The sequence below is a fragment of the Hylobates moloch genome, unplaced genomic scaffold (assembly GCF_009828535.3).
Source record: "Hylobates moloch isolate HMO894 unplaced genomic scaffold, HMol_V3 SCAFFOLD_10, whole genome shotgun sequence".
Classification (NCBI taxonomy): domain Eukaryota; kingdom Metazoa; phylum Chordata; class Mammalia; order Primates; family Hylobatidae; genus Hylobates; species Hylobates moloch.
Genome location: NW_026652285.1, coordinates 81,596,206 through 81,618,915, shown reverse-complemented (window position 1 = coordinate 81,618,915; position 22,710 = coordinate 81,596,206). Strand labels below are relative to the sequence as shown.

Genomic DNA, 22,710 nt, shown 5'->3' with positions numbered 1-22,710 from the left:
TGCAATGAGGGACTTGAACCAGGAGACTGGCAAGGGTACATTGGGCTTTCCTCTGTCTTGTCCAGTTAGGTGCGTGAGTTAGATCTTGGGTCATTTTTAGGTTAGTATTAGGAGTGCATAAATGCCATTGTTGATATTTAATTCTTAATATGTTTAGCCTATTAGATTTCCTTTGTTACGAAAGAGTCTCCCAGCCAGCTGTGGGCAGCAGTCGTAAGAAGTGAGTGGAGGGATAAACCCAGTGGTTTATCCATCAACCATCCATCCATCCATCCAACCATGCATCCATCCATCCATCCATCCATCCATCCATCCATCCATCCATTCATCCCACAGTGAGTTATTGAGCACCTGTTGGGTACCAGCCACTGGGCAGGCTGCCTGTGCGGCAGTGGTGAGATTTTAAAGACTCAGACCCAGCCTTTTTGTGTAGGGATGTTAGCTCTGCCAGAAGATTGTGCTGGTGAAGGACTCCACTCAGCAAGACCAGAGCAGCTAACACCTCATACCATATACAAAAATTCACTCAAAATGGATCAATGACCTTAATAAAAGACCCTAAAGCCATAAAACTCCTAGAAGAAAACACAGGGGTAAACCTTCACAACCTTTAATTTGGCAATGAATTCTTGGATATGACACTAAAAATGCAAGTAACAAAAGAAAAATAAATTGGGACTTCATGAAAATTAAATCTTTTTTGCATCCAAAGACATTATCAAGAAAGTGAAAAGGCAACCTATAGAATGAGAGAATAGGCCAGGCACAGTTGCCCCCACTTGTGATCCCAGCACCTTGGGAGACTGAGGCAGGCAGATCATTGAGTCTAGGAGTTCAAGATGAGCCTGGGCAACACAGCGAAACCCTGTCTCTACAAAAAGTACAAAAATTAGCCAGGTATGGTGGTGTGTGCCTGTAGTCCCAGCTACTAGGGAGACTGAGGCTGGAGGATCACTTGGGAGATGGAGGTTACACTGAGCCAAGATGGTGCTACTGCCCTCCAGCCTAGGTGACAGAGCAAGACCCTGAAAGTCAACAGCCCACACTAACACAAAACAAATTTTAAAAATGGGCAGAAGACTTGAATAGACATTTCTCTAAAGATGCATAAATGGCCAGTAAACACATGAAAAGAGGCTCAGCATCATTACTCATTATGGAAAATGTAAATTAAAGCCACAATGAGACACCACTGCGCACATACTAGAATGGTTATGATCAAAAACAGGAAACTAACAAGTATTAGCATGGATGTTGAGGAATAGTAACCCTCTTATATTGTGGTGGGAATGTAAAATGGTGCAGCCTCTGTAGAAAACACTCTGATTGTTCCCCAAAAAGCTGTTCATAATAGGGCCAGGCACAGAGGCTCAGGCCTGTAATCCCAGCACTTTGGGAGGCTAAAGCGGGTGGATCGCTTGAGCTCAGGAGTTTGAGACCAGCCTGGGCAACAGGGCGAAACCCAGTCTACCAAAAGTACAAAAGCTTAGCTGGGTGTGGTGGCACACACTTGTGGTCCCAGCTACTAGAGAAGCTGAGATGGGAAGATCCATTGAGCCTGGGAGGCGGAGGAGGCTGCAGTAAGCCGAGATCATGCCTTTGCACTCCAGCCTGGGCAACAGAGCAAGACTGTGTCTCAAAAAAATAAAAAAAGCTATGGATAGAACTACCATATGACCCAGCAATCCTACTCCTACGTATATACCTGAAAGAATTGAAAATGGACTCGGACAGATACTTGTACACTGAAACGATAAAATTTAAGCATTGCAACACCATTCACAATAGCCAGAAGGCAGAAACAACCCAAATGTCCAATGACAAATGAATTGATAAACAAAATGGAATATCAGTCATAAAAAAGAAATAAAGTTCTGATACATGCTAAAATATGGAGGAACCTCAAAAACATTATGCTAAGTGAAATAAGCCAGACTCAAATAGACAAATACTATATGGTTCCTTCCACTGATGTATCTAGACTAGGCAAATTCATAGAGGCAGAAAGTAGATTAGAGGTGGCCAGGAGTTGGAGGAGGGGTGAATGGGGAGTTATTGCTTACTGGGTACAGAGTTTCTGTTTGGGATGATGAAAAATTTCTGGAAATAGTGGTGATGGTTGCACAACATTGTGAATATAATTAATGCCACTGAATTGTACACTTAAACATGGTTAAAATGGCAAACGTTAGGTCCTATATATTTTACAATTAAAAAAACAAAAAAGACACACTTGTTTACCGGAGATTTAAAAGAACAGAAAAAAGAAAGAAAGAAAAACAAGACCAGAAGAGGTAGTGGGAGGAGGATGTCTTTGGCAGGAGCCACTTTGGATTCTGCCCTGCCGCTGGGTCACCTCAGAAACACATGGGGTAACCTCATGGGCAAAGCCTGGTCCCCTCTTTCGATGTGAGAGTCCAGTAAGATGATGAGTGTGGGCTCTCTCCTGGGTCATGGGGGTTCCTCAGGGAATGCCTTCCCATCCCCTTTAATTTCATCTTTTCCATTGTAAAAGATTGTTCTACCTGGTAGAAAAGACAGAACACAGTTAACTTGGCGATTTTGCGCAAATCATCATCAGTTACCTTGCTCATGTTTAGCTATCCTCCTCTAGGTGGTGGCCCAGCCCCTGTCTGTCATCTCGTTCCCCCTCTTTGGTGTTTTTGCCCTAACTCAGGGCTCATCGGGACCCCTACTTCCTTGGCATTGGTGCCTGTCCTTGGTCACGTGCTTCCTCTTCCTTTTCTGGGTTTACTGTGGATTCTTTCTGAAATCTGAGCTCTGCTAGTGAGAAGTCATCTGAACACCCAGCCACAGTTATGTACACCCACGTGGTGGAATATCGTAGAGTCATAACAGAAAGGGTCAGGGAAGTGTTTGAAATACCTGAATGAATGTTGGATAGTGATCATGAGAAAGAGTGGAATATATGATTGCATAGACATTACAAGTTCAACTTTTTAAAAAACACAAACAAAATTGTTGGTTGGCTTGTTTTGTTCAACCTGAGCACATCGGAGTCCACGCCCTTTGTAGCCGCTGGTCTGAGCCGCCCTCTCCTTCCCCTCCAAGTTTCACTTCCATCTGTGGTCAGATCCACCTTTTTCACAGCCACGCAGGGAGATTTCTTGCTGCCTGAGCCTCTCTACTGGCAGGTTGAAAGAAGCTCAGGGTTCAGACACCGTGAGACCTGTCTTGGATCCTCCAGAGACCCAGGCCCCTGCTACACCCAGGTTGCCGCCCCCTTGTTTATCAGTTACTCCCGCCCCATGACTGTCCTCATCAGATCCTTGGCTCAGAGCCAGTGCATGTGCCCCCCAAAGGTGAGCGAGCAAGAGTTTTATGGAGCTCTAGTTTGCTGAGAAGCTCAGCTTCCCTTGGGCCAGAAGGAGTCCTGGCGGTTCCGAGACCCCTGGAGTCAGGTGCAGTGGGAGGAGAGACTGACTGGGGCCAGGGCCGGCCACCTCACTGAGGTCCGGAAGGAGAGCTGGTCATCAGGTAGGAGCGGCCCCAGGCCAAACCCAGAGCCTGGCCTCAGGAAATGAGGTGGCCTGTTTCTGCCCTCCCGCTGCTGCTAATAATTAACCCAGGGACGGCTGCCTGTGAGGCTGGAAGGGCCTTTAGACATCATGTGACACACTCCAGTCCAGGCCTTTTGCAAAAGTGGGAGGAAGTCATTTACTACATTTCCTCAATTCTGAAAGGCGCGTTGGCCACACTTCAATGCTTCTGAAATCACCATGACCTTCACAGTCACAGGGTACTTTGGATGTACTGTTTCTTTAAAATGACTTTGCTGAAACACCTGTTACATCAGGTGTGTCATCTTAGAGCAGAGGGAATATGGTGATAAATACCCAGATCATTACTCAAGTTTCTAATGTTGCAGAGTTAATTAGGGGGCAAGAAGGTTTTCTGGGCCATTTCCCTTGTAAGAGGAAATTTACCAACATGAGAGTCTCGGGGAATGTTTATAAAGATTATCTCAAAAGGGTAAGAACATACCTTATTTAGTAAGTTACAGAGACAATAGTGATTAAGTGTGGGGCTCCGTTTACCACCTCCAGTGAATCACCTGTAATTCACCTCCCTCCCAGTCACATGGATCAGTGGACTCAGAGTGGGTGGTGTGTGATGCCCCCACCTGAGCTTGGGATCATCACCCTGTTTGGAGTCTGCCTGTGTGACCTGTGCGTGGTTCTGAGTCAAGTCTCCCAATCTTGTAAAATGGTAACAGCAGTGCTACCTTCCAGGCCCAGTCAAAACCAATCAGTCAGGAGTGAGGGGTGTAAAAATACTTGGAAATCGCTGAAGCCCCGTAGCACAGGAAGCCCAGAAACAGGAAAGGGAATGGCCCACGGACTGAGAAACAAGACAGGTGGGAAGGGCAAGAACACATAGGCAGCATTCACAGAGCTGGTGTTGAGTGGCTGTGGCGGGCCAGGCTCTGTGCTGCGTTAAGAATGAAATCTCTGCTCCCTACAGTTATTTACAGAGGAGGAAACTGAGACAAAACATTAATTTGTTCAGGTTCGTGTCCACTTGGGAGTGGCAGAGCAGAGACTAGAACCCCGGTCTGGCTATTCCTTCAAACTTCCAGTGGACTCTGGTCTGGCAAGACCCCTCCTGTCCCAGAGTACTCCCAAGCAAAGATCTTCCTAGTCCAGTCACGGACCACTCTTGAAATCAGTGAGAGGGTTGTCTTTATCTCTGTATTCTCAGCTCACAGCACATGGAAGGCCTCAGTACAGATAAATGCATCAACAGCGGCAATGACATACATTATTTCCTTTTTTTCTTTACCTTTTATTTTTTAGTAGCAATTATACATTCATTTACTTTTTACTGTTTTTTTAAGGTTTACAACTGATTTTGATAAACATATACATTTCATTCAGTTGTTCCTAAATGCTGTTTTCCTGATTTGCATTTTGGCATGCCTTTTAGAAGTCTTTTTTAAGAGTTTCCTTTCATTAATTTGCTGACTCCACTTTATCAGGGTACAAAGCCCTGGAAATCTGAATAGGCTGCATAAAAATATTTTATGGTTTCTAGAGGCACACTGGCAACCAGCAGGGTTACCGAACTTAATATAACCTGAGATGGCCTCCTGGATGAAAACCTTACAGGCAGAGGATTTTAAAGCTGGAAAAAGCTTTAGAGGGCTCTAACCTGGGAAACCGAGCCAGAGAAAAGTGAGTTAGTGACTTCACGAGTCACCTGGATGATCAGAGACAAATAAGATGGTACTTCGTGGGGTAAGTGGAGAGTATTTTTCTCTGTTTCCTTGAGATAAAATTATGGCGAGGGACACTGGTGGTGAGGATTGGATTTCTCTGGCCGGACTGCCACTGGCTTCAGACTCCTTGGCGGGAACAAAGGCTGGCAGGATGCTCCGGTTGTGAGATTCCAGTTTCTTGGCTGGGATGCACTGTGATTAGCACATCTCAAACCTTTCAAAGTGACTTTAGCTGTTTTCTTTTCTGAAGGCTTCTGCTGCTTTTGGCTGTAAAGGGGTGGGGGCCAGAGCCTAAGATAGAAATATCGTGGACTGACACCCAAATGGGCGTGTCTGTGCCTGAGAGCAAATATTAGCACAGTATTTTTGTAAGGTTTATGCAACTTGATTCATGTCCCTGTGGAGTAAATGTATTCCATCCTGATTTCCAGTCTGTCTGGGGCCTAGTGGAACTACTCGGAGGGAAAATGAAATGAGATCAGTAGCTTAATTTTAGGTAGAAACAGCTAAATGTAAAACATATTCCATTGTCTATTTTTTGAGCTTTACATATTTTTGCTTGGTATAGTCCCTCATCTCCTGTTTCACGGTTTGATGGGCCATTTCAGTTTTTTCCAAGAATGAGGTATTCATTTAGAATTATTTCTGATGAGAAAAAATACATGTAAGGAAATTCAGTTTTGAACAATACCACATTGAGGCTTACATGTACAGAAACTTAACCTTGGAATTGTTGAAACAGAAGTCCTGAAAGCCCATAGTTCATCTATCCCACTCTCTCCACTGTCAGCCTGCCCTCTGAGGCCTTCTCACCAAGGGTCTCATCCAGCTTCTCTGCTTGATTACCTCTAGTGATGAGGAGCTCCCTCTTTTACAGGGCACTTCCTTCCATATTTGTGCAGGTTTAACTGTTTAAAAGTTCCTTCTTCTGTTGAAGAGAAATGTGTTTCTTTCATCTTCTACCCATTGAACCTTTGGGACCTAAAAAACTCAGTCTAATGATAGTAGCTAGGTGCAAGTTAATTTGCATACACATTATCTCCAGTGATTAAAACAACCTTAGGGAAATCCTTCCTCTTTTATAGATAGGGAAACTGAGTCTCAGAGAGGGTAAGCAGTCTCTCTCAAGTTAATCTCTCAGTAAGTGATTAAGCTGAGGTCCCCCCACAGCTGCCTGATTCTGATGCTGGTAACTTTCTCACAGCCTTACATTGTATCCTAATTCCTCTTCTGTGTGACAGCCCCTTGGATTTTTGAAGTACCTAATCTTATCCTCCCTGAGATTTCTCTGAGATTTCAGTTATTCCTTAGGAACGCCTGCTAAATCAGTTTCTGTGGAATTCCCATACCGTGCGTGCATTTTCCCCTCCCAACCTTTGCACATGGGGTTTGCAGTGTCTGGAATGCTGCAGCTTCTCCCTGGCCAATACCCATTATCCTGCAAGACTCCCCATGAAATTTTTGTGAACCGGTCCCGACGCCCACCCCACCCTGGTGGATCCAGAGCCCTCCTGGTGTTCCTCCAGCACCCTGGACCTTCATCTCCCCTAGAACTTGATACTACCCACTCCCTGGCCTGGCACAGAGTAAATGAATATGGAGAGAATAAATGATGCGGAACTCCTTTGCCAAAGTAGCAACCAAGGAGGCTAAAAGGAATTGTAAACGAGATTGACAAGCCCGTGAAATCGTAGTCAGATGCAGGTTGCTTGGAGGCTGTCGTGGGTACAGCTTGTCTGGGGTAAGTCCTGATGTCATTTTCCTCAGCATGACTTGGTTAAAACCCCCCCCATGGGCTGGCATTTGCCCTGTTTTTCTCCCAGGAGGCAGGTTTGCTGGCCCTTAGGTGTCTGGGTTCACCAAGGTGGCACACAGTGGGGAAAGGTTACCAGTCACCGTTCAGTGATTACCTGGGCAAAACCAAATCTCATGCCTTTGCAACCCACCCAAGACATCCACGTGGGTACCGAGAAGCAACCCAGGGAGAGTTGAGTCCTATGGAATTTGGAGGTGTGCTGTTTGACACTGCATCATAATCAGATTTTCTAAAACTTTAAAAAAAAAAAAAAACTTCTAACACAATCTAACTTAAAAAAACTCAGGAAGACGGCGTTGTAAGTCAGGAGAGAGTGGTCGCCTATGGAAGGGAGTGTCTGGAAGAGGACATGAGGGGCTCCTGCTGGGTTCCTGGGGTGCACTATATTTAGCATTTGTACTTTTTCTTTCTGTGATACTTCAAGAAAAAGGTTTTTCTTTAAATTGAATGGCTTCATTTAATATACTCAGCATGAGTTTTCTGCCGGCTTTGAGGCAAACTTTGTGTTTTAGTTACTAGCTTCTCTTCACAACACTGAAAACCCAGCTCATGGCACTTAGGAGATTGGTTTCTCTTTATAGCAACATTACCTCTTTCCCGAAACTGCCTGCGGCTCCCGCAGCATTCTTTATCTTGCCCTTCAGGGAGCTTAAAACTACTACTTCTTACCCTGCCAGGATCAAGTATAACTTTTTTATTTTGTTAGTTTTGCAAGTGTCATGGTGTCGAACCTATAAATAAAACCTATAAATAAACCCCAACTCCATAATAAGAAAACTATTTGACATTTTGAAGTTGTATGAAAAGGCCAGTAATTACAGATCTCAGTTTGAATACAACGGGTCCTACAAATGACTCCACCCGGGCTTCCCAGGGGCTTCAGTCAGAGAGCCACTCCCTGAACAAATTACAGGATCTGTGGAACAAATGATTTGATCCCAAAATTGTACTTTTGGAGTATCAGGATTGACAACTGCAAGATGATTTGACGGAGTATTGTGCTGTATTATTAAAGTGACCCGTGTGAGTGTGTCTCCCTTGTGCTAGAGAAAAATCTGAAGACTCGAGTATTAAATATGTTCATAAATAATTTTTTAATAAAAGGTGTTAACACTTTCATAAATACCCAAATTTTTTAAAAGTTTTGTTCACCAGCACTGGCATTGTCAACTGTGTTATTCATTAGCAGGCTTTATGCTTTAAAAATGTTATTTAGGCCGGGCGCGGTGGCTCACGCTTGTAATCCCAGGACTTTGGGAGGCCGAGGCGGGCGGATCACGAGGTCAGGAGATCGAGACCAGGGTGAAACCCCGTCTCTACTAAAAATACAAAAAAATTAGCCGGGCGTGGTGGCGGGCGCCTGTAGTCCCAGCTACTCGGAGAGGCTGAGGCAGGAGAATGGCGTGAACCCGGGAGGCGGAGCTTGCAGTGAGCCGAGATTGCGCCACTGAACTCCAGCCTGGGTGACAGAGCAAGACTCTGTCTCAAAAAAAAAAAAAAAAAAAAAAATTATTTAAAAATTTATGTTTTGGTATATAGGTTCAGGATAAATTTGTTTCTTGGCTTTAACGTTGAATTAGCCATATGAAATATGCCTCCCTGAATAAGGACATTTGTTTTTCTAGTTTAGCAAGTATTCAGTCACGATTATGTTTACATTAAAACCTAATTTAAAAAATAAGTTAGTGTATTTATCTTTGTATTGTTATGTAGTATTGTACTTTGGAAAATTTAAAAGCCAAGAAAGCAGGCTAAAAATGGCAGAAGGTAGTGTTGATCAATTTATGAAATTATAGAGTTATGAGGAAAAAGATTAAATTCCAGGTACCAGTTGTACAGTAATTTTGTTATCAACTGTACTTATTTTAAAACTAATAAAGGGAAATGTATAGGAAAATGTTTTCTAAGATATTTGGGCATTTCACAAATGAAAACTGAAATGACTAATTTTTAATTAGTTGGGCTGAATTTCATTAAGAACATTCACAAAAAAATAAAAATGATGGTGAAAATAGAGAAAATACTAAATAACATTTTTAAAAAGAACATTTTCAAAGCCTAATAAATAGCACAAAATGTATGCATCTTGTTTTCTTTCATTGCTGCTGCTTTAAGAAAATGCTGGTTGACTCAACGGGTTTCTGAGGAAGGGTGTGTGCATTGTGTGGCCTTTTATAATTTGGACAAATTGTTAAGAATTGGTGTTGGTGAATGATGTGGACTCATTTGAGTGAACAAGCCAAGACATCTGGTTATGTAATATCAAGTGATACAGTCCTTTTTGAATGATGGCAGTTTTCCTGTTGCTTTCTTCTCTATTTAGACAACAGTACTAATCCCAGCACTGACATATAGACTGGAAAATCTGTTACTTCATCAACAATGATTTAGGAAGCACTTCTCCCAGACCGAGTGATGGGACAGCTGCCAAGCTACGGAAACTCTATTTAGCTCTGGGAAGTGACTTGTAATATAGACAGTAAAACTGACATAAGGATGCCCACCTAACCAAGACCCTGGCTATAAGCATAGACTGGCAAAACCAAAAGGAACTCTGAAGATTGTCTGGTGGAAGATTTTCCACTGTGTGGCTCTCAGACCAGCTGCACCATTGTCATGAGGGTCAAGGGGTATTTATTTCAAATGCAACTTCAAGCTGGGTGTGTTGGTATACATTTGTAGTCCCAGCTTCTTAGGAGGCCTGAGGCAGGAGGATTGCTTGAGCCCAGGAGTTTGAGGCCAGCCTGGGCAACATAATGAGACCCTGTCGCTTTAAAAAAAAAAAAAAAAAAAAAAAAAAAGTGACTTCCATATGACAAGTAAAACAAGGCATGATCCTGATTTGGATTGTGGATCAGGGGCGATAAATAAAGGACATCTTTGGAAAAGTTTGCAAAATTTTAGTATGGACTGGATATTAGATAAGTGCTTATCAGGTTAAGTTTGTCCAGTGCGATAATTGTACTGTGGTTATGAAATGCCCTTGTTTGGGGGAGATACATGCTAAAATATTTCGAGATAAAGGGGAATGATCTCTACAGCAAGTGGTTCAGAGAAAAGCATGGCATGTCTGTGTGTGTATACAGATGAGAGACATGGGAAATAAAGTGTATGTGGGCTGGGCACGATGGCTCATGCCTGTAATCCCAGCACTTTGGGAGGCCAAGGCAGGCAAATCACCTGAGGTCAGGAGTTCAAGACCAGCCTAGGCCAACATGGTGAAACACTGTCTCTACTAAAAATACAAAAATTAGCTGGGCATGGTGGCACATGCCTGTAGCCCCAGCTACTCGGGAGGCTGAGGCACAAGAATTACTTGAACCCAGGAGACAGAGGTTGCAGTGAGCTGAGATTGTGCCACTGCACTCCAGCCTGGGCAAGAGTGAGACTCCATCTCAAAAAAAAAAAAAAAGATGCGTATGTACCAAAATGTTAACAATTGAATCCAAGGCAAAAGGGTTATACGGGAGTTTGTTTTTCTTGCAACTTTCTGTAAGTCCAGAAAATTATTTTTTGTTTTACAATGCAGTTTTCTGGGCCCTTACTGAACCAAAATCTCAGTGGATGGTAACCAAGAATCTGCATTTTTAACAAGTTCCCAGATGATTCTTGTGTACGCTAGTTTTAAGTCACTGGTTAAAAAGAAAGTCTCATTTCAGTCACTATTTTTTTAGTATCTTGATCAGTGAGCAGACGTTCTTAGTTTGAGCTCATCTTAGTGCTTAATAAATGATAAATAAATCCCCACCCAAGTGTTTGTAAATTTTTTTTTTGGATGAGGTCTCACTCTGTTGCCCAGGCTGCAGAGCAGTGGTGCGATCATAGCTCTCTGCAGCCTTGACCTCCTGGGCTCAAGCGATTCTCCCACCTCAGCCTCCCAAATACCTAGGACTACAGGCAGGTGCCACCACATGCAGCTAATTTTTTTTTTTTTATATAGATATATGGTCTCACTAGTAAATTTTATCTTTAGAAGGGAGTACCCCACTTACTTCAGAGGAGTTTAAGGAACAGTTAGGCCTGGCTTTAAAACAGACTGGAATGAGAAGCTGTCCTCTTTGAGGTACCGACAGCAGTAGGAAAGCGTGGTTTATGTCTTCCTAAAGGTGTGAGCAATGCGAGTGATTGTTGCTTATTGGGGCCATGGTTGGTCCCACAAAGAACTCGATACCACATAATGCAACCCAGCATCTGTGTGTCTACAGTGACGAGAGAACAACCCTGGTACTATATTAGCTGCTAAGTGAATGAAGCATGTGTCTGCAATACGTTAAATATTGGCATTTGACGAGAAGCGCACTTAATTTGATGAGTCATTGTCTAGGGTGGCTGATAGTACATGTACTTTCCCATGCTAGAAATGCCCTTCTCTAGATCAGTCATCTGTTGGAGCTCAGAAATAGCTAAAAGGAAAAAAAAAAAAAAAGGAGAAGGAAGAAGGAGCTTTCCCGAGTTCATAGGGAAGAATTGGGGAAAGGGGATTGAGCTGCGGAGAAGGGCTTCTATACTGCAAAAAGGATTTTTGAAATAAGCTGAACTGTAAGCGATAGGCAAGAAAGAGCAGAGCTGTCCCTGTTTCCCTTGAAGAATGCCAGCATAGGAGGTGGTATGTCTTCTTCTGATCGCCACTAGGTGGTGGCATTGGGCTAGGCCAGCTTGATGTAGGTTGATTCCAGTAGCAAGCCACCCATGATTCATTTATACAGGTTACTTACAAATTGGGTATTTATAAATCAAGACTGTTTTCTTATTCTCCTTTTTTTCAACTGAACTCATATTCTTCAATTAGAAACCTAAGTCCCTTACTTTAAAAAATAAGAATATGGAATACTTTGCCATTTATTTATCTGAGATAAGAGTCTCACTCTGTCGCGCAGGCTGGAGTACAGTGGCACGATCTCGGCTCACTGCAATCTCTGCTTCCCGGGTTCAAGCGATTCTCAGCCTCGCAAGTAGCTGAGATTACAGGCGTGCCCCACCACACCCAGCTAATTTTTGTATTTTTAGTAGAGACGGGGTTTCACCATGTTGGCCAGGCTGGTCTCAAACTCCTGACCTCAGGTGATCTGCCCACCTGGGCTTCCCAAAGTGCTGGGATTACAGGTATGAGCCACTGCGCCGGCCTCTTTATTTAAAATTATAATAGTGGAGTTGGGTTTGCTCTGTCATTTGCATGTGTTCCTCTTCCTCCTTTCTGTCTATGGTTCATTGGCTTGCGAAAGAACAGTTTCCCAGATCCGAATGTAGACAGACCCTTTGGAAATAAAGTGGCAGCATTACCTTTTCATTGTCTCAGGCTTCAGGGCAGCCAGGGAGGGGCCCTAGTAGCAGCCCTGTTACCCAACCCTGACTCCCAGGGCTCTGGTGTCTCATGGGCCCAGGGCATGGCAATTTGTGCCAGCATGCTACTGCTTCTGGTTCCCCTGAGTTTGTAAAGCAGCTCAAAGATGTACCACGTATCTATCACCACTACCTTTTAACTCTAGCAATCTGTCTTTATTAAAGTGAATACATAAAACTTTAAGAAATGGAACATTCGTATATCTGTAAGTCGTTTGAAATCAGGCTTGCCGTACAAAATCTGGAATCTGTAGACAGCACCCAATGGCACTGGAAGCTTAACGTTAATAAAATGCCTTTCATTGAGTGCCTGGTATGTGTCCCACATGTGCTAGGCACTTTCCATGTGCCACTCTAACTCTCATGGTCTTTATTGTGCCCCTACTGTTTGCAAAGTGAGGTGTTGCCTCTTTCTGTATTTTCCAAGTATAATCTTTGATTAAAAACTGTATTCACGGCCGGGCGCGGTGGCCCACGCCTGTAATCCCAGCAATTTGGGAGGCCGAGGTGGGCAGATCATGAGGTCAGGAGATCGAGACCATCCTGGCTAACACAGTGAAACCCTGTCTCTACTAAAAATACAAAAAATTAGTCGGGCATGGTGGCAGGCGCCTGTAGTCCCAGCTGCTCAGGAGGCTGAGGCAGGAGAATGGCGTGAACCCAGGAGGAGGAGCTTGCAGTGAGCCAAGATCACGCCACTTGTACTCCAGCTTGGGGGACAGAGCAAGACTCAGTCTCAAACAAACAAACAAACAAACAAAAAACCAAAACTGTATTCACAGTAGAGCTTCGTTTGCTATTGTTTAAAACATTCTAAAGCTATAATGGATTTTTAAACTCATGCAAAGAACAGGCTTGGCTTCCATATTATAAAATGCATCAGCAGCAGCTGTAATCATTTGTGGTCAGAGAGGCCAGCATGTTCCTGGTTGGGTTGTGGCTTTGTTTAGAATTAAGAGGCTTATAAAGGAAGCCATAGAAACCCTGAGTTCCCCGATTGCTGTAGTACAGGAAACAGGGCAGTTAGTCAGCATCCATTGTCCCGACCAGATTGTTTAAGATGTAATTTCAAGACAATCTGAGAATACCACATGGCTCAATTATTGGGTTATTCAACATCAGGCTCATTCTTACCACGGTTTGCTTTAGGAACCATTGTAGGAAGATTTCTGCAGGTTTCATAAAATACCTATTTATGACATTGTCATTAGGTTTCAAGCCCTTTATGTAACAATCAGAGATGGATGTGAGAAAGGGAAGTCTGTCTCTCCTGGGTTGCTGGTGGGCTTAATTTTGTCAGCTGGCTGTGTAACTGTGCTGGACAGCATCATTGCTAACCACAGTGAAATGAATAAGCCCCAGCGGCACCCACGCCAGCACGAGCTATGAGGAGCTGCTCAGGTGAAGTTTGGAAATCAATGTCCACCATTGGAGCATCAGCCCATGTGACTTTCATTTGGAGGCACCTGTTGCAAATCTTAGTTTTTTTCTGCCTGGGGTCATTGTGTGACTATCTCTGCTTTAGCTGTTCCACAGAACCACTGCCCACCTCTTATCTCACACAGTGAATTCATCCACATAGTGCATGGCTTAGATTCTGCAGAGCCTGTATTCTAAGGCCATCCATCCAAAACACACCCTGAGGTTCCCTGGAAACCCACTCCTCTAGTCCTCGTCTCCCTGGCTGTTACTTTGAGGGCTTCCCAAAGGGAATGTGATCCTGTACCACACCTGAGGATGCTGAATCACCACTGGGGGTGTGGGGACAGGCAGTTTTTAAAAGCTCCTCAGGTGATTCTGATGTGCACCTCCCACTAAAACCAACTTGAAATGGTTCTATTGTGTCTTTTGAAAAAAAAAAAAAAGTAACCCACCTGAGATTCTTAGACAAGAACTAAAAAATAAAATTGACATTTTAAAGTCAATGTGGTTAAAGCATTATGGAACACATTTGTTGTCTTTTGATAACTTTTTGTATTACTCAGAAAATGCATCCCTGCTTCTGATGACATTTTCATTGGAAAGGGCAAGGTGGAGGTGGTGGGGTAGGTGGAATTTTATAAGCGACTGAGTAAGTTCCTTTGCACTGCTGGTCCCAGGAAGTTTTTTTTTTATTAGTATTTCAGACTCCATATCCTTATCTAAGGAAGAAGGGAGGTTTGCTTGGAGCTCCTTAAATATAATGATACGAGACCAAGTGCTTCTCTTCCTGGATGTACTTTCTGCACAGCTTTCATCGTTGTGGTTTCTCTTTCTGCACCTAACCGGTGCCCCTGTCATTCCCTGAAGCTTGTTTCTTAGCCCTCCAATCTGCTTTGGCCACATCCTTCTGAGAGCTGAGTCACTCACTACTCCTTGCTACTGACTCCCAAATCTTTTCTGTGGCCGCGCCCTGACATTAGGTGCTACTTTTCCAATTACCCGTGACTTGCGTCTGCCAGAATGGACCCTGGCAGCAGCAGCTTGGTCATCACCTGGAAGACAAGATGCAGACTCTTGGGTCCTATCAAGACCTACTTGAATCAGAGTCTGCATTTTAACAAGATCCCCAAGCACTCTGTATGCACACTGCAGTGTGAGAAGCACTGGTCTATGGGACATCTGTCTCCCCTCCCCTCTGCATTCCTTCTTTCTTTTCTTGCTTTCTTTCATTTTTTAAGAGACAGAGTCTTGCTGTGTTGCCCAGGCTGGGCTGTAATTCCTGGGCTCAAACAGCCCTCCCACCTTGGTCTCCAGAGTAGCTGGGACTACAGGTGCACGCTACTGTAGTTAGCTACATTCTACTTAGACCCTCCCCCATTTTTCTCCGTCAAATTTGTCTATCCTGTTGTATTGCTATACAGTATTGTTGTACTGCAGTACTGCTATATAGTCTGTTATATAGACTATAAATTTTAGCTTCATTTTCTATTTCATTCTTCCTTCCATTCATTCAGACATTTACTAACTCTACCAGACGTAGGTTTGGAGGTACAATGAGCAAAAGCAGACCTAGCCTTGTGGGGCTTGGCATCTAGTGGGAGAAGCAGATATTAAATACATATCATGAGTTCTTAGTGTGAAATGAAGGTAAGCACTAGTGAGTGAACTCTGTCACACCAATCTGTGATGGTTAGGGAGACCAGGGAAGGCTTCCCAGAGGAAGTGATGCTTGTGCTGAGCACTGACGATGAACTGGAGTTAATCAGATGAAGAGGAGCAGGAAGAGCTTTGCAAGCAGAAGGAATAGCATAGGCAGAGGCCCAGCTCATCAGAGAAAGTTTGTGGAGAAATAATAAAAAAAATGTTAACTTACTCTCAGGCCCTTCATCTTTATTTGCTCTTCCACCCAACACTGTCAGATTTATGTCTTCACCATTCCCTGAGCCAATTTGATTTGTAGAATTAGTCCACGTATTCTTTTTTTTTTTTTTTTTTTTCGTGAGACAGAGTGTTGTTCTTTTTGCCCAGGGAATGCAATGGTGAGATCTCAGCTCACTGCAGCCTCCGCCTCCTGGGTTCAAGTGATTCTCCTGCCTCAGCCTCTGGAGTAGCTGGGATTACCGGCGCATGCCACCGTGCCTGGCTAATTTTGTATGTTTAGTAAAGATAAGATTTCACCATGTTGGCCAGGCTGGTCTCGAACTCCTGACCTCAGGTATCCGTCTGCTTCAGCCTTCCAAAGTGCTGGGATTACAGGCGCATGCCACCATGCCTGGCTAATTTTGTATTTTTAGTACAGATGAGGTTTCATCATGTTGGCCAGCTGATCTCGAACTCCTGACCTCAGGTGACCCACCCGCTTCAGCCTCCCAAAGTGCTGGGATTACAGGCGTGAGGCACCGTGCCTGGCTGCTTCGTGTATTCTTTGTAGAAGCCTAGATCCTCCCACCTACGTGATATAGTCATGTCCTGAGTTGCACACCTTTCCAGTCTTTTTGCCTACCTCTCCACCATTGAAATCACCAGTTAAACCAGTTTCTTTACTGTTCCCTAATATCATGGTCAGATTTTGAATGCCCTCTAGTTCCCTCTTCATAAATATTATACTCCGTTTTTTAAAAAAGTAAACTTGTTATTAAAACATACATATGGAAAAGTACACAAATCATAAATGTAGAGCTTGGTAAATTTTCACAAAGTGAGTACACCAGTGTCATTAGCACCCACATCACGAAATAGAATATTAAAAGCATCCCAGAAAACCCATCTCTCCCTTCCCCTCACTACACACAAAGGTAACCATTATCCTTTCTTCTGTCAGCATTGATTAGTTTTGCCTGTTTGTGAACTTTATATAAATGGAGTCATGCAGCAGATAATCTGTTGTGTCTCATGTCTTTTGCTCAACGTTAAAGCAATTGATTCACGTTTTGCATGTAATGGCAGTTCATTTCTTTCTTTTGCTGTATAGTAGTATATGGTATGACTGTACCACAGTTTATACATTCCACATTTGATAGATGGGGTCTTTTCCAGTTTAAGACTCTTATGAAGATTATTTGTTGTTGTTGTTATAAATTATTATTCTATTAGATACATATTATGGTCCAAATCTTTGAATTGTCGTGACTTTATAAAAATTTTTTTTTAACTTACAGGTTCTGAGTACATGTGCAGGTTTGTTATATAGGTAAATTGAGTGTCTTGGAGATTTGGTATACAGATTATTTTGTCAAATGCGTCATAAGCATAGTACCCGAAAGGTAGTTTTGCAATCCTCGCCCTCCTCCCACACTTCACCCTCACGTAGGCCCTGGTAGCTATTGCTCCCTTCTTTGTGTCCATATGTTCTCAAAGTTTAGCTCCCACAAGATGCTGATACATGTCTTTTAGTGAGTGAATATACATTTTTCTGCTGGGAATGTGCCCATCACTGAAATTGTTCTATCACAATAAATGCATATGTTGAGCTTTAGTAGATACTATTCAGCAGTTTTCCATCGTACAGTGGTTGCACTGAGTTATGCTTTCACCAGCAGCGTGTGAGAGTTCTGGTTGCTCCACGCCCTCCGTGGTTTTGCCAGTCTTGAATCGTAGGGGTTCTCTGGTGGGTGTGTAGTACTATTGCTTTGTGGGTTTAATTTGCATTTCTTTGACAGCTAATGTGGTTGAGTACCTGTTTTTGTTTTCTTCCTATTTTCTAAGGGGTTTTCTGCTACTTCCTCTCACTAGGTTAGCGGGAGCACTTCATATATTTTTGACAGATGTATATATTGCAAGTATCTCCTCCCACTCTATCGGTTGCCTTTTTGCTGCCCTAAATGGTGTCTCTCAATGAATAGAGGTCCTTAATTTTAATAGCAGTTTATCAATGAGTCTTTTCATGTTTGAAATCATACCATGTTTAGTTCTGTAAAACCTGAGAGGTAGAACACAAATACATAAAATTGTGAAACATAAATAAAAATTTAAAAGCCTGGGAAATATAAATTAGAAGACTCAGACCAGGGAGGTAATAAGACATGCAAATAAGCCACGTAATTCTGTGAACGTATAATTTAGCAATACATTTTGCTTAGAGCATCTTAGAAGTCAAAACTCAATTGGAAACATGATCTGCTTTGTAGTTCTCATTATCTGTGAGTCCCTCAGACAGTATCGAGAGGATGGGATCTGACAGGTATCTGCACTCACAAGTAACTGGTGATTCACATATCAAAGCACTAACAGGTATATCTTATGTTACAGGTTATTCAGCGATAGTTATGACCTCCCGGTTACGTGCGTTGGGTGGAAGAATTAATAATATACGTACCTCGGAGTTACCCAAAGAGAAAACTCGATCAGAAGTCATCTGCAGCATCCACTTTTTAGATGGCGTGGTACAGACCTTTAAAGTTACTGTAAGTTCTCTACTTTTTTTTTTTTACTTTTCCTGAGTTAATGCTCCTAACAAATAGTTTTCATCTCTTGGCTCACAAAATGAAGAAAAAAAAATTTTTTAATGAAAGCTTGAGATCTTAGATCTCGTATGTTGAGATTGCACTGGAAATACTTTAAAATGTTGCCCCCATTTCACCTCTGCCCTGAGGGTCTTCCCCCACCCTTCTGTGTGACGTGAACTGTTTGACGCTCAGATTTGGTGCTTCTGTGAAGTCCTCATCCACTTTCTGAAGGAGACTGGTTCGGGAAGTGGATGAGGTCTCCACGGAAGCACCAACATCTGGAGGCATCATGGTGCCCTATATATGCTTCATTAGAGCCCACGTCAGGTTGCATTTTTTCAAGTAGTGATTAGGGTATATGTTGCCCATGAAACTGAGCTCCTTGAAAACAGAAAAGAATTGAAAAGGTGTTGTTTCCCCTGTGCCTGGCACAAGGCTGGGCACACAGCAGGTGCTTGTTAAATGTGTGAGTGAGTGGGTTGTGAAACAATCAGCCTCACAGATGGTAGGGCTTGGGGAGGTCCTGGCTCATCCCACTTAAAGCCCATGGCAGAGCCAGCACTAGAAACGAGGTCTCCAGTCTCCCAGGCCAGCCGCAGGAAGATATTGGGACCATGGCTGCCTGTGGTGCCCACCCACCCCAGTCACCACTGGGCCTGTGGCCTTTGCCCATCTCTTCCATCCTCTGGCCAGTCCTAAAGGGGTCAGTCCCAACCCTGAACTGGCTGCTAGGATCTGCCCCAACCTGTAAAGTTCAGTGGGCAAGGAAAGGCATCAGAAGAGAAGATGGGATGAGAGAACAAGTGAAGGAACAATAAAAGGCCACAAGAATGCAAAGGGTGACAAAAACTGATCCCTGGGTCTTCCGCACATCCCATACAAGTTTGCCCGCTGCCGATCCCAGGTGATCATGGACCTTGATGCAGGCAGTAGGAGAAGGCAGTTTGTGTGGAGTTTTAGCACGGTGGGTGCTGTATCTCCTTTTCAGCAGGGATGGGGCAGTGGCCCCGTGCCTTGGCTGCAGACGTCTCCCTGTCAGTGCAGAAGACTCGGGTGGACGACCAAGGTCATGGAAGTTTGGGCCCTTCGCCTGGCAGAGAGTGGGAATGGGCGGTAGAGATGGATGTTTCCCAGCCTTCTGCCCCACTCTTCCACCCACTTCCACAAGCACCCAGGGCTCCAGCTATTCCCCAGTGTCAGGGCATCATTTTTTTTGTAGGTGGGAAACGTTGTAACAAGTGAAAACTCCAGCAAGGAAATTCAGTTGTCTAGTTAGGTGTCTCCAAAGTCTAATTAGGGGGGCTACAACATATACCTGTGACCTGTTTCTTCAGAAGCCAGTTTGGAGGAAAACATCTTCTCATGAGGACGGTCCAAAAGAATATTCTGTGATTCTGGAAATGTTCTGTGTCTGCACTAACCCATAGGGGAGACCCTCCAGCCACATGTGGCAATTGAACATTTGAAATATACCTGAAGAACTAATTTTTTCTTCCTGAAACAAGATCTTTCTCTGCCACCCAGGCTGGAGTGCAGTGGTGTGATCCCTTCTCACTGCAGCCTCAACCTCCTGGGCTCAAGCAGTCCTCCCACTTCAGCCTCCCAAGCAGCTGGTACTACAGGCACACGCCACTGCGCCCATCTAATTTTTTATTTTTTGTAGAAATGAGGTCTCACTAACTTGTCCAGGCTGGTCTCAAATTCCTAAGCTCAGGTGATCCTCCCACTTCAGCCTCCTGAAGTGCTGGGATTGTAAAGCATGAGCTACCATGCCTGGCTTAAATTTTGTATTTTATCTTAATTTAAATGGAAGTAGTGTTTAGTAGTTCATAGTCCCCTCTTTGCATTGCTCAGCTTTGGTTAACATTTCTTAAAGTGTGTCAGAAGCTCCTACGATGTGTGTTGAAGATGTCAATCCCTTGTCCTGCCTGGGTATTTTGAAACTTGCTCTCTGTGGGGTGGGGCCTGAGAATCTGTATTGTAATTGCTCCCCGAGTTGTCTCGATGTGCCATGCAGTTAGAGAACCACTGATTTAGGGGTCTGTTGGCAAGGTTGTAAATATTTCCCTTAAAAAGCAAGTACTTTGGTTCTACAGAACCTTGTCTTGTATCTGATTTCCTTTTAACATAATCTTTCATAGAATTTTGTGATTACACAAGCTCCATGAAGGTCACAAATGTCTCTTCCAGATGCTGTACACTAATAGTTTAGTATGTGTCTGGCTTCTTTGTTAAAATGTGTGTTTGTCTGTCTTGGAGCTGTTCTTTAACCATTTATCCTCTTCCTGACAAAAACATTAATGTTTGTTAGTATGTAACTCGTGTATTCATTCAGCATATGTTTACTGAGCACTTACTATGGGCCAAGCTTTGTTCTGGGTACAAAAAATGGCAACAGTGCACAAAACAGAATAAAATCCCTGCCTTTTTGAAGCTAACATCCCAGTGGGGGAGATGGGCCATAAAAAAATACGTGCTGAGTCGGGCGGTATTAAGTACTTTGCAGAAAAACAAAGTAGAACAAGAGGGAGAGAGTGCCAGGGCAAGGTGAGGTTACCATTGTATAGATGTAACCAGAGACCTCCCCACTGACGAGATGAAAGAACCATGTGGTCGTCTGGAGGAAGCACATCCCAGGGAGAAGGAACAGCGGTGCAAAGGCCCTGAGGCTGGAGCCCACTTCCTTTGGTTGCAGAACACAGTGGAGTCTGGAGTGGAATGAGCAAGGGGGGAGGGTAGCAGAAGATAAGGGCAGAGAAATAACAGGGGTGAGGGGTGGGGGATCGCATGGAGCCTTGTAGATCATTCTGAGGGCATTGGCTTTTTTTCCTACACGAGGTGGAAAGCACTGGGGCTCTGTCCACAGTCGACGATAGGAGGGAAGGGGCTGAAAGACTGGTGTGGCAGTCCAGGGCAGAGATGATGACCACTGGACATGGTGGCTGTGTGGGGCTGACTAAGAGGAAACCAAGCCCAGAAGTACTTTGAAGGTGGAGTCAGTAGGGTTTGCTGATAGATGGGATTTGGAATGCGAAAGAACAGGAGGCCTCAAGGTGAATCCCAGATTTTTGGCCTGAGCAATGCAGCAAAATAGAGTTGCAGTTTATTGAGATGGGGAAAACTGTGGGAAGAGCAGGTCTGAGGGTAGAAGTAATTAGTTCTGCTGTGGGCATGTTGTGGTGGAGAGGCCTGTCATTCATCTATGTAGCAGTGTAGGAATGGTACGAGATAGAAGAAGTCAGGAGGTTAGGGGATGGGTCCAGGCTGGGGATACAGATGTGGATGTCACCAGGATAGAGAAGGGATTTCAAGCGTGAAACTGGAGGAGATCCCCTGAGAAGCAAGTAGATGGAAACTGCAAACGGTGCTTAAGGGTAGGAGAGGTGAGGAGCAGGCACTAAAGGAGTCTGAGAAGGACCAGCCAGGGAGGCGGGAGGAGGCCAAGAGCGAATGTCTGAGAATCCCAGCAGGAGGAGGAGTGATCAGCTCTGTGAAAAGGGGAGAAAGCAAGCACCTACCCCGAGTGAGCATCATATCAAGCCTTAGAACAGGCTGGGTGCAGTGGTTAATGCCTGTAATCTCAGCACTTTGGGAGGCCAAAGCAGGAGGATCCCTTGAGCCCAGGAGTTTGGGGTTACAGTGAGCTATGATTGTACCACTGCACTCCAGCGGGGGCAGTGGAGCAAGATCCTGTCTCTAAAAAAATAAAAATAAAAGTCTTAGAGCCTGGCAAACAGTGAGCACCCAGAAATTCTTAGTTATGAACATCCTTGTTCTTATCACGTGGCTGCCACCCCAAGCTTCCAGCAGCCTGGTTCAAAGCTGAGTCCCATGGAACTTGAGAAGTTGGAGGGCGTGGTTGCAACTTGGAATATCCCTCACTTTGTGTCTTTCTATGTGTAGGAATTGTTTGCACAGTCTCATTCAGACTCTTTAGCCCAGCCCACCTTGTGACCAGGAGCAGGTGTCAGGGAAGCTGACTTGGATATCAGTCGTTCTTGTCTCAGCCCGGGGAGCGAGCCCTGGTGGTGACCTGGTGCAGCGAAGATGACCTCTTGTGGGCAGGGGCCAGGCCAGGAGGCCTTTTCTTATTATAAATGTGTTTTTTTATTACATTTCAATTTCTCTTGAGAACCGGGTGAATTATGCAGAATAGATACCTGTATATGTGAATTATGCACTTCAGAGGAGGAGATGTAGTAGGAACAAACAGACCTGAGTCAGGCAGACTGTCCCTCAGCTGATGGTGCAAGGCACGGAGCCTCTCAGTGCCTCTGCTCGTTGGCGAGGGAGATGGTGATGACTACTACACTTTGCAAAGTTGCTGCAAAGATTAGAGATCATATATAAAAAGCACATTGGCATAATGTCCGGCTCCTTGTAGATGTTCAGTAAATTGTAGTTAATAATATATATTAAATATAATATAAAATCATATATAAATAATT

General features: G+C 44.0%; 1 protein-coding gene across 2 annotated transcripts in view; it reads left to right on the top strand.

Moving 5' to 3' along the window:
* PTPN3 (protein tyrosine phosphatase non-receptor type 3) overlaps positions 1–22,710 on the top strand; it is a 122,682-nt gene that overhangs the window by 16,795 nt on the left and 83,177 nt on the right. For both annotated transcript variants that reach the window (XM_032164827.2, XM_032164826.2), the window contains exon 2: positions 18,066–18,220. In XM_032164827.2, coding sequence (XP_032020718.1) covers positions 18,083–18,220 — 138 coding nt within the window. In that variant the 5' untranslated portion in view covers positions 18,066–18,082. The remainder of the gene's footprint in view (positions 1–18,065; positions 18,221–22,710) is intronic.